Below are 13,040 nucleotides of genomic sequence, written 5' to 3'. Positions count from 1 at the left end.
GCAGTGACACTAGACTTAAGACTGGTTGGAGGGTCGGTGGTAGTAGATGGACATTTGACTGCACGCTACTACAAGATTTGGAGGTTTTGGAACAGTTATGAACAGAGACGGAGGTCTTTTTTAAAGCCAATCTGGGATCGGCTTCCTTGGGAATGGTATGGGATATTTTAAAGCAGTTATAAGAGGCAAAATTATGAGCACAGCCAGTTATAAGATTAAGCAGTTTAGGGTTGGTACTTTTCAGTTCGAACAGGAAATGCTTAAATAAGGAGTCATTTATTGGTGATTACTAAGAAGGAGGAGGTTGAGGTTTTGGAGAACAAGTTGGAGGAGTTGAGATCTCAGTTTGAGGAGGTGTTACAAGCTAGGGTTGTTAAAAGAGTAGAGGCTAACAAGCTAGCTCACTTTGAATATGGTGAGAATGCAGGGAAATTACTAGCCTGGAAATGCAAGCGGGATTTAGTAAGCAATTACATCAAGGAAGTAGAGATAGATCAAGTAGCGAGGTAATGGAGGTTGCTTTTCAGTCTTTCTTCTCTGATTTATTTAAAGAAGAGGCCGAGGTAAGAGAGGAGAATATTGGTAAATGGTTGGCGGATGATATACTCCCAACTATCTCACAAGAGGAGCAAGTTTTTTTGAATAGCCCGATCTCTGCTGGGGAAATTAGGAGGGTGCTGATAGGTAGTAAGGACAGCAAGGCACAAGGGCCAGATGGTATTCCTATGGAATTTTATAAGACGATGGCTGAGTTAATAATTCCAGTTTTGGTAGAATTATTTCCGGTGATTTTTGAAGATAGGGCCCCTGTTCCGGGTTCATGGAATGAGGCTACGATAGCACTAATTCTGGAATCAGGTAAGAGTCCGTTTAAGTGTGAGTCGTATAGGCCTATTTCCTTGCTGAACTGTGATTATAAGATATTTGCTAAAATTCTTGCTGACAGACTCAGCAGAGTGGTGGGTCGGTTAATTCATCCAGATCAGAAAGGGATATTATAAAGGGCAGATTTCTACACAAATTGACGTATAATCTGGTGGGGGCCATAGACATGGCCACATCTTTTGAAATGCCTCTGGCTGTAATTACCCTTGATGCAATGAAGGCCTTTGATAGAGTGAACTAGAAATATTTAGCTTTCATTTTGAGATCAGTTGGTTTAGGAGAAAATCTGTGTGGAACAATAGGTCTTATATATAAAGATCCTATTGCAAGAGTCTTAGTAAATGGCAATCTTACAGAGCCTTTGAAAATAACGAGGGGCACTAGGCAGGGATGCCCTCTTTCCCCGTTGTTGTTTGACTTGTATATAGAGCCACTGGCAAGGAAAATAGGAGGGAAGTGGGTTATTGTACCCTTCAATTGTAATGGACGGGTGAAAAAGGTGGCCCTGTATGCTGATGACCTTTTAGTATGTACAGCCGATTTATTATTGCCTTGCCTACGCTGCTGACTTTAGCTGAAGACTTTGGCAAAGTGTCGGGGTATCAGGTGAATACTGAGAAAACAGAGACTATGGCTTGGAATCATAAGTCAGTGGGACAAGTACAACTGAAGAGAGAAATTAGATATTTAGGGATTTCGTTTACACAAGACATCGACCAGCTTGCAATGACAAATTTAAAGCCAGTGGTAGAAGAAGGGTGTAGATCTCTTCAGAGATGGGTGTATCCAACTGAACCCCGCAAAAATGTTGTTTACTATTCCTTACTATTCCTGACTCCTCGGCCATTGGAGTGATGTTTAAAGCTATGCTGAGCACTGTCAATGGAGCCTCTAAGAGCCTCTAAGAGGCAGGAGTCATTTCAATGGGGGTTGTGCGTCAAAAAATGGTGCAAGTCCGGTTTGAGGCATGATTTTTGCCTCAAACCTGACTTGCACCATTTTATGACGCACAACCCCCATTTTCCCCTACGCCGGCGCTGCCTGGTTTGAGTCATTTTTTTTTACTCTGACCAGTCCGCAGCACCAGCTAACGTCATTCCTTAAATAAGGAGCCCGCATGGCGCGTAGGAATGGTGTTAGCCGCGGTAAAATCTTTGACGGAAACCAGCGCTGGCGCTGGTTTGCATCAAAAAGTATAAATATGGGCCTAAGGGCCTTATTTATACTTTTTGGTGCAAAACTGCACTAATGCAGTTTTGCACCAAAATGTTTTTTATCCGGCTTGCACCATTTTTTAGCACCAGCTCGGAACCATATTTATGGAATGGTGCATGCCGGTGCAAAGGGTAGGCTAGCATAAAACAAATGACGTTAGGCAGGTTAGAGTCAAAATAAATGACTCAAACCAGATTAGCGTCATTTTTTTACGCTAAGGGGCATATTTATACTCTATTTGCACTGAATTAGCATCATTTTTTTTACTCTAATTCGTGCAAAGCTAACTCCATATTTATACTCTGGTGCTAGACCCGTCTTACCTGTACTTACCTGGGATGGGGTCCACCATCCTCCGCAGTCCCTCTGGTGTGGGTGTGGGTGCCCCTGGGGCCTGGGGAGGGCACCAGTGGGCTTATTTCATGGTGTTCCACCATGGAAATAGGCCCACCGGTCCCCTAACGCCTTCCCTGACACAGGCTTTAAAAAATGGGGCAAAGCAAGCTTTGCACCATTTTTTGACCCCTCCCTTGCACCATTTTTGCATGGGAGTATAAATATGGTGTTAAGGCCATATAGTCATTTTTTGCACAGGAACGCCTACCTTGCATCTCATTAAGGCCAGGTAGGTCTCCACTTCCAAAAAATGACTTTAACTCCATAAATGTGGCGCTAGACGGGTCTAGCACCAAAGTATAAATATGCAGTTAGTTTTGCACCGAATTAGAGTAAAAAAAAATGAAGCTAATTCAGTGAAAAAGGGGTATAAATATGCCCCTAACACCGATAACATCAATGTTGACACTAACAAAGTTTTCCAGGATTTTTATTTCAATTTATACAAGGAGAAAGACAAATCTTTACGAAATTCTACTATGTTTAATGGTAAGCGTTATTGCATGTGAACATTTTTGCAAAATAAATTCTGCAATAAATGTCCTCATTGTATATGGATGTGTTAGTTGTCTGGAGTGGCCTGACTTTCACAAATTATTCAAAGAACAGTTGAGGTCTATGATGCAGCCACATGCATGCTTTCATATGCTACCTATTGAATTAGCTTCAGCTCAGTAGATTTAAGGTAACCTTCATGTTGCAAGCTTAAATTCTGACTTGGCTGAAATACTCTTTCCTCTGTGATGGGATTTGCAACTATATCCATAAACAGTGGAATATCTTTGTCCATGTGCGGATCTCCGGAACAGCATTTTTAAAATGTTTTATGGGTACAAATAACCATGCCTATAATAGGCAACATTTTCCCTTTCTTGACTTAAAAACAATTAGCCAAATTAAGATATATTTGTTTGAAACCACCACAGAATACCTAAATAAAGGTAAAATGTAGCTTATAATAGGTTGAGCATAAATACTGCTAACTTAAAACTGCACTTTTAAGAAATTTGCATTGCTGGATCAGGGAGGCAGCTTTCATCTTTTGATTCATCTGAGAAGGATACCCAAACATAACTGTCTTTATACTGCCTATTTTGGATGAAACTTCACTTTTTTGTTTTTACTTTTGCTTTACTCAATGTTTTCAAGCATCCTCTTTATTTTTCTATTTTCTTTTTTTGGAGGTGTCTTTCCTCAACCTGTGGATAACTGGTCATTATATGGAAGAAACAAACCTGGCAAACATGATGTGTGTTGTCTGCCTTCTAGGATTCCATCACAAAGTGTACATTATGCTTTGGATTCTATATAGGTGTCTATGGGACCACAAGGGAATTCACCTTATGACAAAGCAAGGAGAAGTAGGTAATTCAGCCTCATTGTGCACAAGAGAGTGGCCACCCTCAACTTCTGCCAATGGTGTGACCAAAGGGCTGATTCTTGAGTTGCTGGCATTTATGTTCCTGTCTGATGCTGTGGCAATCAATGTTGAGGGACTCGATGATGAGGCATTTGATATTGAGTGTGTCAAAAACTTGTCTGGCTTTTCCAGAGCTGAAACCCTTTACTGAAGAGCCCCCGTCCATTCCAGCAGCCGGAGACAACTCTTTTGAGTCAGGTGCCATAAGGATTAATTTCCTACTGCCATGCTGTCCCAAGTGTTTTTGACCCCTGTAGTGTCTCAGATTTCACAAACTCATTACGCTGCTTCTCAACATAGACAGGAACAGAGAATAACAAGGAAAAGATTCCACCAAAACTGTATTATTTTGATGTTGAGGTAGTGAAATAAAAGAAAAATGATTGTCACTTTTGTCTTTCAAAGGAGAGGGAGTTTTTTCACCACAAGGAGCAAGGTCACATACTCTTCCTAGAAGATGTTTGTCCTCCCCTTCAGACCTGAGTGAACTGTCTGCCAGATCATTAGAGTCTCCTCCTCATAGAATTTCACCAGTGGATAAAGCCGTTTCCTTCCATGAGGTCAGCAACAGAGCCACAAGTGTCTGCACCAGTTTACAAAACCTCCAATATTTTTGCAACTTTGCTTCTTGAACCACAGGCTAGACCCATGGTAGTCTTGATGTCAGGTCTTTTGAATAAAACAATGCAAAGATTACTGGCTCTGCCATTCATCAAACCTAGAATAGATGACAAGTCATGAAATACAGAACTCCTGATTCAAACCCATTTTCCTTTGAAAGAAACACATTCTCCTGATTCTCTTGTGGTGTCTGCAGATAAGAAGTGCTAAAACATGTTGAGTTCCACCTTTATCACTCCTCTGGAAAAGGAAAGAAAATGGAGCGATGCGGTGGGAAGGAAAGTCTGCACAACATTAGGTTCTGCTTTAATGGTTGCTAGTTTTACAGAATTATTGGGTCATTCTTTAGAGAACTAGAGGAATCTCTAGAATGAATTGCTCTTTGGCAGATTTACCAGGGAAGATAATGGGAATGTTAGTTTCCGGCCAAACCATAAGAGCAGCAAAAGGTTTGTTTGACCTGGCTACTAGAGATGCCTGCGATGCCTTACAGTGAGATGTTCATCAAGGTGTCATCTGTATCTTCCAAGATTTTTTTTCTGATTACCACACCAGCCATATCAGTAAGATAAGTCTCATCTTTTCTTGGCAGCATGGAATCATGCATTTTCTAGTCCCCAGCCTTCAAGAGGAGCTCACTTGGGAGATATCTCTGCTGAGGGTGTGGTAAAGGATGTTTGATTATATTTTTTCTCTAATACCCCTGCTTCCCAAAGTCATCATCAGGATGATGCAGTGCAAAATGACAATGGTCCTATTTGCTCTGGACTAGCCAATAAAAAGGTGATATCTGGATCTGCTTCACCTGTCACTGCAACCTCCATGCACAAGCCAAATTTGCTCACTGCGATGTCGGAGAAAATATTTCACCCCAGCCTACACTCACTGATTTGGCAACCTGGCTCTTGAGTGCCTGATATAATGCTATATGAATCTTCCTGATGACAGCATGGACATCGTGGAAAAAGTGAAAAGGGCACCCACTCCCTCCTCTCACTGGTGCGGCCAGTAATTTTACGTGGGAAGGGGGGAGAATACACATGCACACATACGCTTCACTCACACCCATTCATACACACACTCACTCATAAACCCATTCACAACGCTCACTAACAAAACACATACATTCATATATGCAGGCATGCACGCACCAAACATAAAACTTACCTCAAGAGCAGCACCTCTGACAAGGAAGCCTCAAAGGCCCCAGGAGGGTTGGGAATGCTGCCTTCCCTCATTGGCTGATCTTTGAGGGAAGGCAGCAGTCCCAATCTTATCACAGAGTGGGATGGAGTCAGTGAGACTGAAGAACCCACCCCACTTTGCGACGAGGGGTCACTGATTGACACTGCCCTGGGCACTTCAGGGCTTCAAACTGAAGTGCCCAGGTTCGAAGCAATGACTGATGCTCCCCCTCGCCATGAGGGGGAGGGCCTTAAGGCACCTTTGCTAGGCTGAAGAGCTCACGTCCAGCCCAACAAAGTTAAGCTCAGGCAGCCAGGAGTCTGTACATCTAGTGCATGTCCAGCTCCTGGCTGCCTGACCTGAACCAGAAGAGTGTCTGTCAGGCTGACTTTTGTTCAGCCTGACAGACACTCTTCACATCATGAAAAAGGTGGGGGCATGGGCCCCCAGCCCTCACAGATGGGCTGCTGCTGTTCTCTTATGCTTTCAAGTGGAAGGGAATCTGTGCATGGTGCCTTCAGTGCATGTGGATCCCAAACCATGTCAAGATGAGACAGTTTTAGTGTAGCTTCCTCATTTGGCAAAATGTACCCTTCACTTCTATTCCATCAAAGTGTATTTGGCTGTAATCACTGCCTATAGGAAGTGTCCTTCTTAAGAATTTTTTTTGCCATCCCACACATTGAGGGTTTCCTTGAAGGTCTAAAGAAAGACTTCCCACTTCTGAGAAAACCCTCTTCTCCATGGGAGCTTAATTTGATTCTTTCCAAATTAACGGGCCTTCCATTTGAGCCCATCCATAAAAGCAGATTTACATAACATGTCCCTAAAGGTAGTTTTTCTTGTGGCTTTAATGTTGGCCAGACAAGGGAGTGAGCATCAAGTTCTGTGTTTGGAGGCAGCATATTTGGTTTTCCACCGTAATAAGGCCCCATTAGTGGTATAGTATTTCCATACCAACGTGCAACATAAAATCCCAACTCTCTTTTCAAAACATGCCTCTTGTGCAGAAAGATCACTCAATACTCTAGATGTGAAGTGAGCTCTAAAAAACTACTTGGACAAATGCTAAGTTATTAAAAACAAAACAATCTTTGTAAATACTGAGCAATCTGTACTGGTATGGCTTCATCTAAGCAAAACATAGCTACATGGATAGTGTCATGCGTGCGGAAAGGTTGCTACTGTTGCCTTGATGTGAAATGTGCCAGTTACAAAAATTTACAGAGCAGCAACCTAAAGGTCAGTGCACACTTTCACCAATCATTACTATGTTGACTTAGACTCAAGGACTGATACTCTGGTAGTTAAGACCTGATTGCACAATTTATTTGCCTATGAAATTTAGGGCCTGATGTACAAAGCTTTTTTTCTGTGTGCAAATTGCCCGATTCGCAGAATCCGGCCGTTTGCGCACAGAAAAAAACATTTTGGTATGTACAAATGCTGTTGTGTGATTCAGTAATCTATTTATAGGTTTGCGAAACACAATTAGAAAGTGTGTGCCAGGGGTTTCCCTTCCTAATTGCGAGTTGCAGTGGTATGTATGACTGTGACTGTGAATGCAAAACAATCGCAGTTAGCATCAATTTCATACTGGTGTTAACCCATTCACAGATGGGAAGGGGACCCCAAGAGACAGCTTCCTCTTTGTAAATGGGAGCAAAACATTTTTCAGAGTAGGCAGTGGTCTCAATGGCCACTGCCTGCTCTGAAAAAATGAAACTTAAACATTTCATTTTTATTTTTGAAATGCACCCATTTTCCTTCAAGGAAAACAGGCTTTTTTTAAAAAGCACTCAGAGACATGGTGGTCTGCTGACCCCAGCAGGCCACCATTCCTGTGAGTGTGGCAATTCTCAAATAGGTTGCAATTTGCGACCTGCCTCAAGAATATTAATTAGGCAGGTCCCTTGCAACCCATGAGGGAATCGCTAACAGTGTCTGAGGCACTTTTGTACATCAGGATTTGTGACTCGCAAATTATGAGTCACTAAGATTCACAATTTGCGAATCGCAAACACCTGACATTTGTACATGAGTCCCTTTTCTCTCTCTCTTCTTCTTTGCCTTTGGAACCCTCCTCTGGGACTGCGCACATAGTAACCTGCTATTCTATTGTACTGTGTACGGATATCAGAGATGACCCTAAGACAGAGAAGGAACTTCTGTAACCTTAGTTCTCTCTCATGGGTATTTCTCTGAATCTGTAAACAACCTGCCAGTCTCTCCGTCTTTCCCAAATGCGTTGATGGAAAGTCTGTAAAGGAGTAAAGGATGACCATACCGTTGTTTGCCACTGTATTTCCTCCAAAACGAGCTGCCTCACTGACCCTGCACTGCAGGGTAGGAAGTTTGGCCTTAGACATTTTTAAAGGTGCACTATATGTGCTCAGCCAGATAGAGAACACATTTCCCTTTATTTTGGGTTTTAACTGGGCTTTGTTCAGTGGTATGTTGAGTCAAATACTCTATAATTGGCCAATGGCAATTGCTTTTTACAAAACTGTGTTTCGGTGGTCCACACATGAGCGGGGGTATTCTATTGTTTATGGATTCAGAGAGAATAACCATAACAGAAAACTATTATTCGAGCTCAGTAACTTTACTTCCCTTTTTGGATAGAATCAATACTGTTGAGTAATGACAGAAAATAAATTAAAGCATAAAAAGCATTTAAATGTGTATTTTACACTAATGAATTGTCAGCGTTATTGAATTATTGTATACCCAAACAACAATTCCTTAGTAGACAATTAACATCTTGGCATGTAAAGCTTGTTGGCGTACTCCAGTTAATCTTAAATATCATTGACTTTGTATCATATCTAGTTTTCATTTGCATTCAAAATATCTCTTCTGTGTATGGTTCTGCATTGATGCCCCTTTTCAAACACAGCAGAATTATAATCAATGTTTTGTTCTCCATTCAGAGCTCATTTCGGTGAAAGAGTAGCATTATATTCTTTTGAAACTATGGTTATCCAGTGGACACATCAGATATCCGATGTACTCAGACGAGATTCAGCACAAATGATTTTACAAGGAGAACACCCAGGACCTTCTGTTGAATTAGATTTCTGGCTCATGCAAAGGGACAACTTGCTCAGCATTTACAATCAGGTGAAATGGTTTTCATTAATTTAATTTTCCTAGGTAGAAGTGATTTTTTTTGCTTTCCATCTCCCTCACATGTTACACTTTTTTCCTCATAAACTGTTGGATAGCCATTTTAGTAATGTCTACAGGCACGTTATTTTAGCAACTAGTCCTGCCACTTGTACCCTTTATCCCAGTTACATTTTATTCTGCTATATTTTTGTTATTTTAAAATCGGCCACATTCGTGGTGCTGTTTTATTTTCTTTATCTAGCTGTTCTTTCGCCTAGGAAAGCATTGCGTTTCTTAGCAAGACATTCTTTTCACTTTGTGCTTTCCTCAAGGTTGCAACAAGATAGGGTTGCCAGCAAAGTGGTACACTGGGTCTCCAACATTCACAGAAATATACACATCTTACGTGGGGACATTTTCTTAGAACATCAGCTATTTTATTATAAAAACACTTCTCTGTCCCATGCACATTAGATGGAGATTCCAGCCAGATGACCATGACTGCATGCTGATTTAGTTTGCTACTGCCGCTTCCTGAGACTACTGGTTCCCTGGCCTACATGGGGATGGTGTCTCTCTAGACAACAGGCTTCTTTGCTGAGGTTTGGGGGATGATGTCTTCCAAGGGAGGAAACTTGAAGGGTGGGATAGGGCTTATCATGCTGTGCTCCAACATAGCTTAGGTAGGAACCACATAAATTACGCATAGTGGCAGTATGGTGTGACTTATCTTGTGTTTCACTTTTCTCATCACCATTTTGCTTCTAGCATGTTTCATCATTCTAATTAATGCAATTCATAACTTTATCTAAGATGCTGTTGTTTCAATAAATCTTATTGAACCATTCTCTGCCTCTGTCTGTCTTTTATGTGTCAGACTTATGTAACTGAGAAAAGGATGAGATCATATACACTACAATTTCCCTGAGAAGTCATTCTTGTCATGCACCCAGTTGCTACAATCATCCCTGCTGTTCGGCAGAGATGAGGTGTTGTTATTTGGCCGGAAATGGATTAGGCAGACAGTTGTCACATGGTGTGGGATTGGACTCAGCTCCCCACAATTTAGGTGATACTGTCGCCCAACTCTAGCAGCCTCATTAGGATATGAGAGCCCACATGACAAAACAGAACTGTGCAGCCAGGCAATGTGCCCCCCTGCTTTTGTGAGTGGCTTCTTGTTGAGTTATTGAGCTGACAAGCTTGTTGGGTTACAACTGTGCTCCACGAGTAGTGGGAGTAGTACAGAATCCTGGGAAGGCTGTGAGCAGCATTGCCAGCACCCCCAAATTTAAAGGGTTACACTCTACTGAAGAAGATCAAATATCATGAAACACTTGCTTAGTGATGCCAGAAGTGGCTTCACCAAGAATGGCGAATACTAAAGACCTTCAACTAAAGTGAGTGTTATCATGCACAGCCTTTACCACAATGCATCTGGGTGCACTGTGTTATGGTATGCCAGGCAGTGTGCTACCTCCTTCATTTTGTGACTTGCTCCTTGTTTACTTATTGTACTGACAAGCTCATAGGGGATGCACTTGTGCTTTTTCAGAAACCAGAGAAGATTGTCCACAGCATTACTACCACCCCCAGATTTAAAGGGTTGTGCTCTACTAAAGAAGGACAAATATCCTGAAACACATGTCTAGAGATGCATAGCAGTGGCTGCACCAACAATGGTGAATACTAAAGTGAGCGCTAACATGACCCACATTTACCACATTGCATTTGGACGAATTGTGTGTTGTTATGCTAAGCAGAGTGCTCCCTCCCCCTTTAGAAGCAGAAGTTGTCTGGTAGGAGGCACAATCTGAGTTCTGTTTCAAAACTAATCTTATTAAATGTTTACAGTACCTCTAAGCATATAAAACATGCAGTAAACAAGCATCACATGATTCATTCATGAAAATGTGGAGCAATGTACTTTGACACAGTATCACTTGTCTTCATGGGATTTTACATGAAATACTAACATTTTATAGCATTTGGAAAAAAAACACCTGTATCTCTCCTTATAATGGCGAATTTAGAAAAATCATTAGTAAAAGCATTGCATCAAGATCATTAATTAAAAAAAAGCACTGTGACTTCCTGTAGGAAGTTGGCTCTGTATGTGCTATTTCAAAGTAAGGAATAGCATGCACAGAGTCCAAGGGTTCCCCTTAGAGGTAAAATAGTGGTAAAAATAGATAATACTAATGCTCTATTTTGTGGTAGTGTGGTCGAGCAGTAGGCTTATCCAAGGAGTAGTGTTAAGCATTTGTTGTACATACACATAGACAATAAATGAGATACACACACTCAGAGACAAATCCAGCCAATAGGTTTTTATATAGAAAAATATCTTTTCTTAGTTTATTTTAAGAACCACAGGTTCAAATTCTACATGTAATATCTCATTCGAAAGGTATTGCAGGTAAGTACTTTAGGAACTTCAAATCATCAAAATTGCATGTATACTTTTCAAGTTATTCACAAATAGCTGTTTTAAAAGTGGACACAGTGCAATTTTCACAGTTCCTAGGGGAGGTAAGTATTTGTTAGTTTTACCAGGTAAGTAAGGCACTTACAGGGCTTAGTTCTTGGTCCAAGGTAGCCCACCGTTGGGGGTTCAGAGCAACCCCAAAGTCACCACACCAGCAGCTCAGGGCCGGTCAGGTGCAGAGTTCAAAGTGGTGCCCAAAACACATAGGCTAGAATGGAGAGAAGGGGGTGCCCCGGTTCCGGTCTGCTTGCAGGTGAGTACCCGCGTCTTCGGAGGGCAGACCAGGGGGGTTTTGTAGGGCACCGGGGGGGACACAAGTCCACACAGAAATTTCACCCTCAGCGGCGCGGGGGCGGCCGGGTGCAGTGTAGAAACAAGCGTCGGGTTTTCAATGTTAGTCTATGAGAGATCTCGGGATCTCTTCAGCGCTGCAGGCAGGCAAGGGGGGGATTCCTCGGGGAAACCTCCACTTGGGCGAGGGAGAGGGACTCCTGGGGGTCACTCCTCCAGTGAAAGTCCGGTCCTTCAGGTCCTGGGGGCTGCGGGTGCAGGGTCTCTCCCAGGCGTCGGGACTTTAGGTTCAAAGAGTCGCGGTCAGGGGAAGCCTCGGGATTCCCTCTGCAGGCGGCGCTGTGGGGGCTCAGGGGGGACAGGTTTTGGTACTCACAGTATCAGAGTAGTCCTGGGGTCCCTCCTGAGGTGTTGGATCGCCACCAGCCGAGTCGGGGTCGCCGGGTGCAGTGTTGCAAGTCTCACGCTTCTTGCGGGGAGCTTGCAGGGTTCTTTGGAGCTGCTGGAAACAAAGTTGCAGCTTTTCTTGGAGCAGGTCCGCTGTCCTCAGGAGTTTCTTGTCTTTTCGAAGCAGGGGCAGTCCTCAGAGGATGTCGAGGTCGCTGGTCCCTTTGGAAAGCGTCGCTGGAGCAGGATCTTTGGAAGGCAGGAGACAGGCCGGTGAGTTTCTGGAGCCAAGGCAGTTGTCGTCTTCTGGTCTTCCGCTGCAGGGGTTTTCAGCTAGGCAGTCCTTCTTCTTGTAGTTGCAGGAATCTAAATTCTTAGGTTCAGGGAAGCCCTTAAATACTAAATTTAAGGGCGTGTTTAGGTCTGGGGGGGTTAGTAGCCAATGGCTACTAGCCCTGAGGGTGGGTACACCCTCTTTGTGCCTCCTCCCAAGGGGAGGGGGACACAATCCTAACCCTATTGGGGGAATCCTCCATCTGCAAGATGGAGGATTTCTAAAAGTTAGAGTCACCTCAGCTCAGGACACCTTAGGGGCTGTCCTGACTGGCCAGTGACTCCTCCTTGTTTTTCTCATTATTTTCTCCGGCCTTGCCGCCAAAAGTGGGGCCTGGCCGGAGGGGGCGGGCAACTCCACTAGCTGGAGTGTCCTGCTGGGTTGGCACAAAGGAGGTGAGCCTTTGAGGCTCACCGCCAGGTGTGACAATTCCTGCCTGGGAGAGGTGTTAGCATCTCCACCCAGTGCAGGCTTTGTTACTGGCCTCAGAGTGACAAAGGCACTCTCCCCATGGGGCCAGCAACATGTCTCGGTTTGTGGCAGGCTGCTAAAACTAGTCAGCCTACACAGATAGTCGGTTAAGTTTCAGGGGGCACCTCTAAGGTGCCCTCTGTGGTGTATTTTACAATAAAATGTACACTGGCATCAGTGTGCATTTATTGTGCTGAGAAGTTTGATACCAAACTTCCCAGTTTTCAGTGTAGCCA

General features: G+C 43.2%; 1 protein-coding gene across 1 annotated transcript in view; it reads left to right on the top strand.

Annotated features, from left to right (window-relative positions):
• Window positions 1-13,040, top strand: part of LOC138283610 (dynein axonemal heavy chain 11-like) — a 2,790,563-nt gene that overhangs the window by 99,770 nt on the left and 2,677,753 nt on the right. Inside the window, exon 7 of the mRNA XM_069221547.1 lies at window positions 8,656-8,845. Within this exon, the coding sequence (XP_069077648.1) occupies window positions 8,656-8,845 (190 nt within the window). The remainder of the gene's footprint in view (window positions 1-8,655; window positions 8,846-13,040) is intronic.

The sequence above is a fragment of the Pleurodeles waltl genome, chromosome 3_1 (genome assembly GCF_031143425.1).
Source record: "Pleurodeles waltl isolate 20211129_DDA chromosome 3_1, aPleWal1.hap1.20221129, whole genome shotgun sequence".
NCBI lineage: Eukaryota > Metazoa > Chordata > Amphibia > Caudata > Salamandridae > Pleurodeles > Pleurodeles waltl.
Note: the sequence above shows the minus strand (reverse complement) of the source record. Positions and strands in the feature narration are given on the sequence as shown.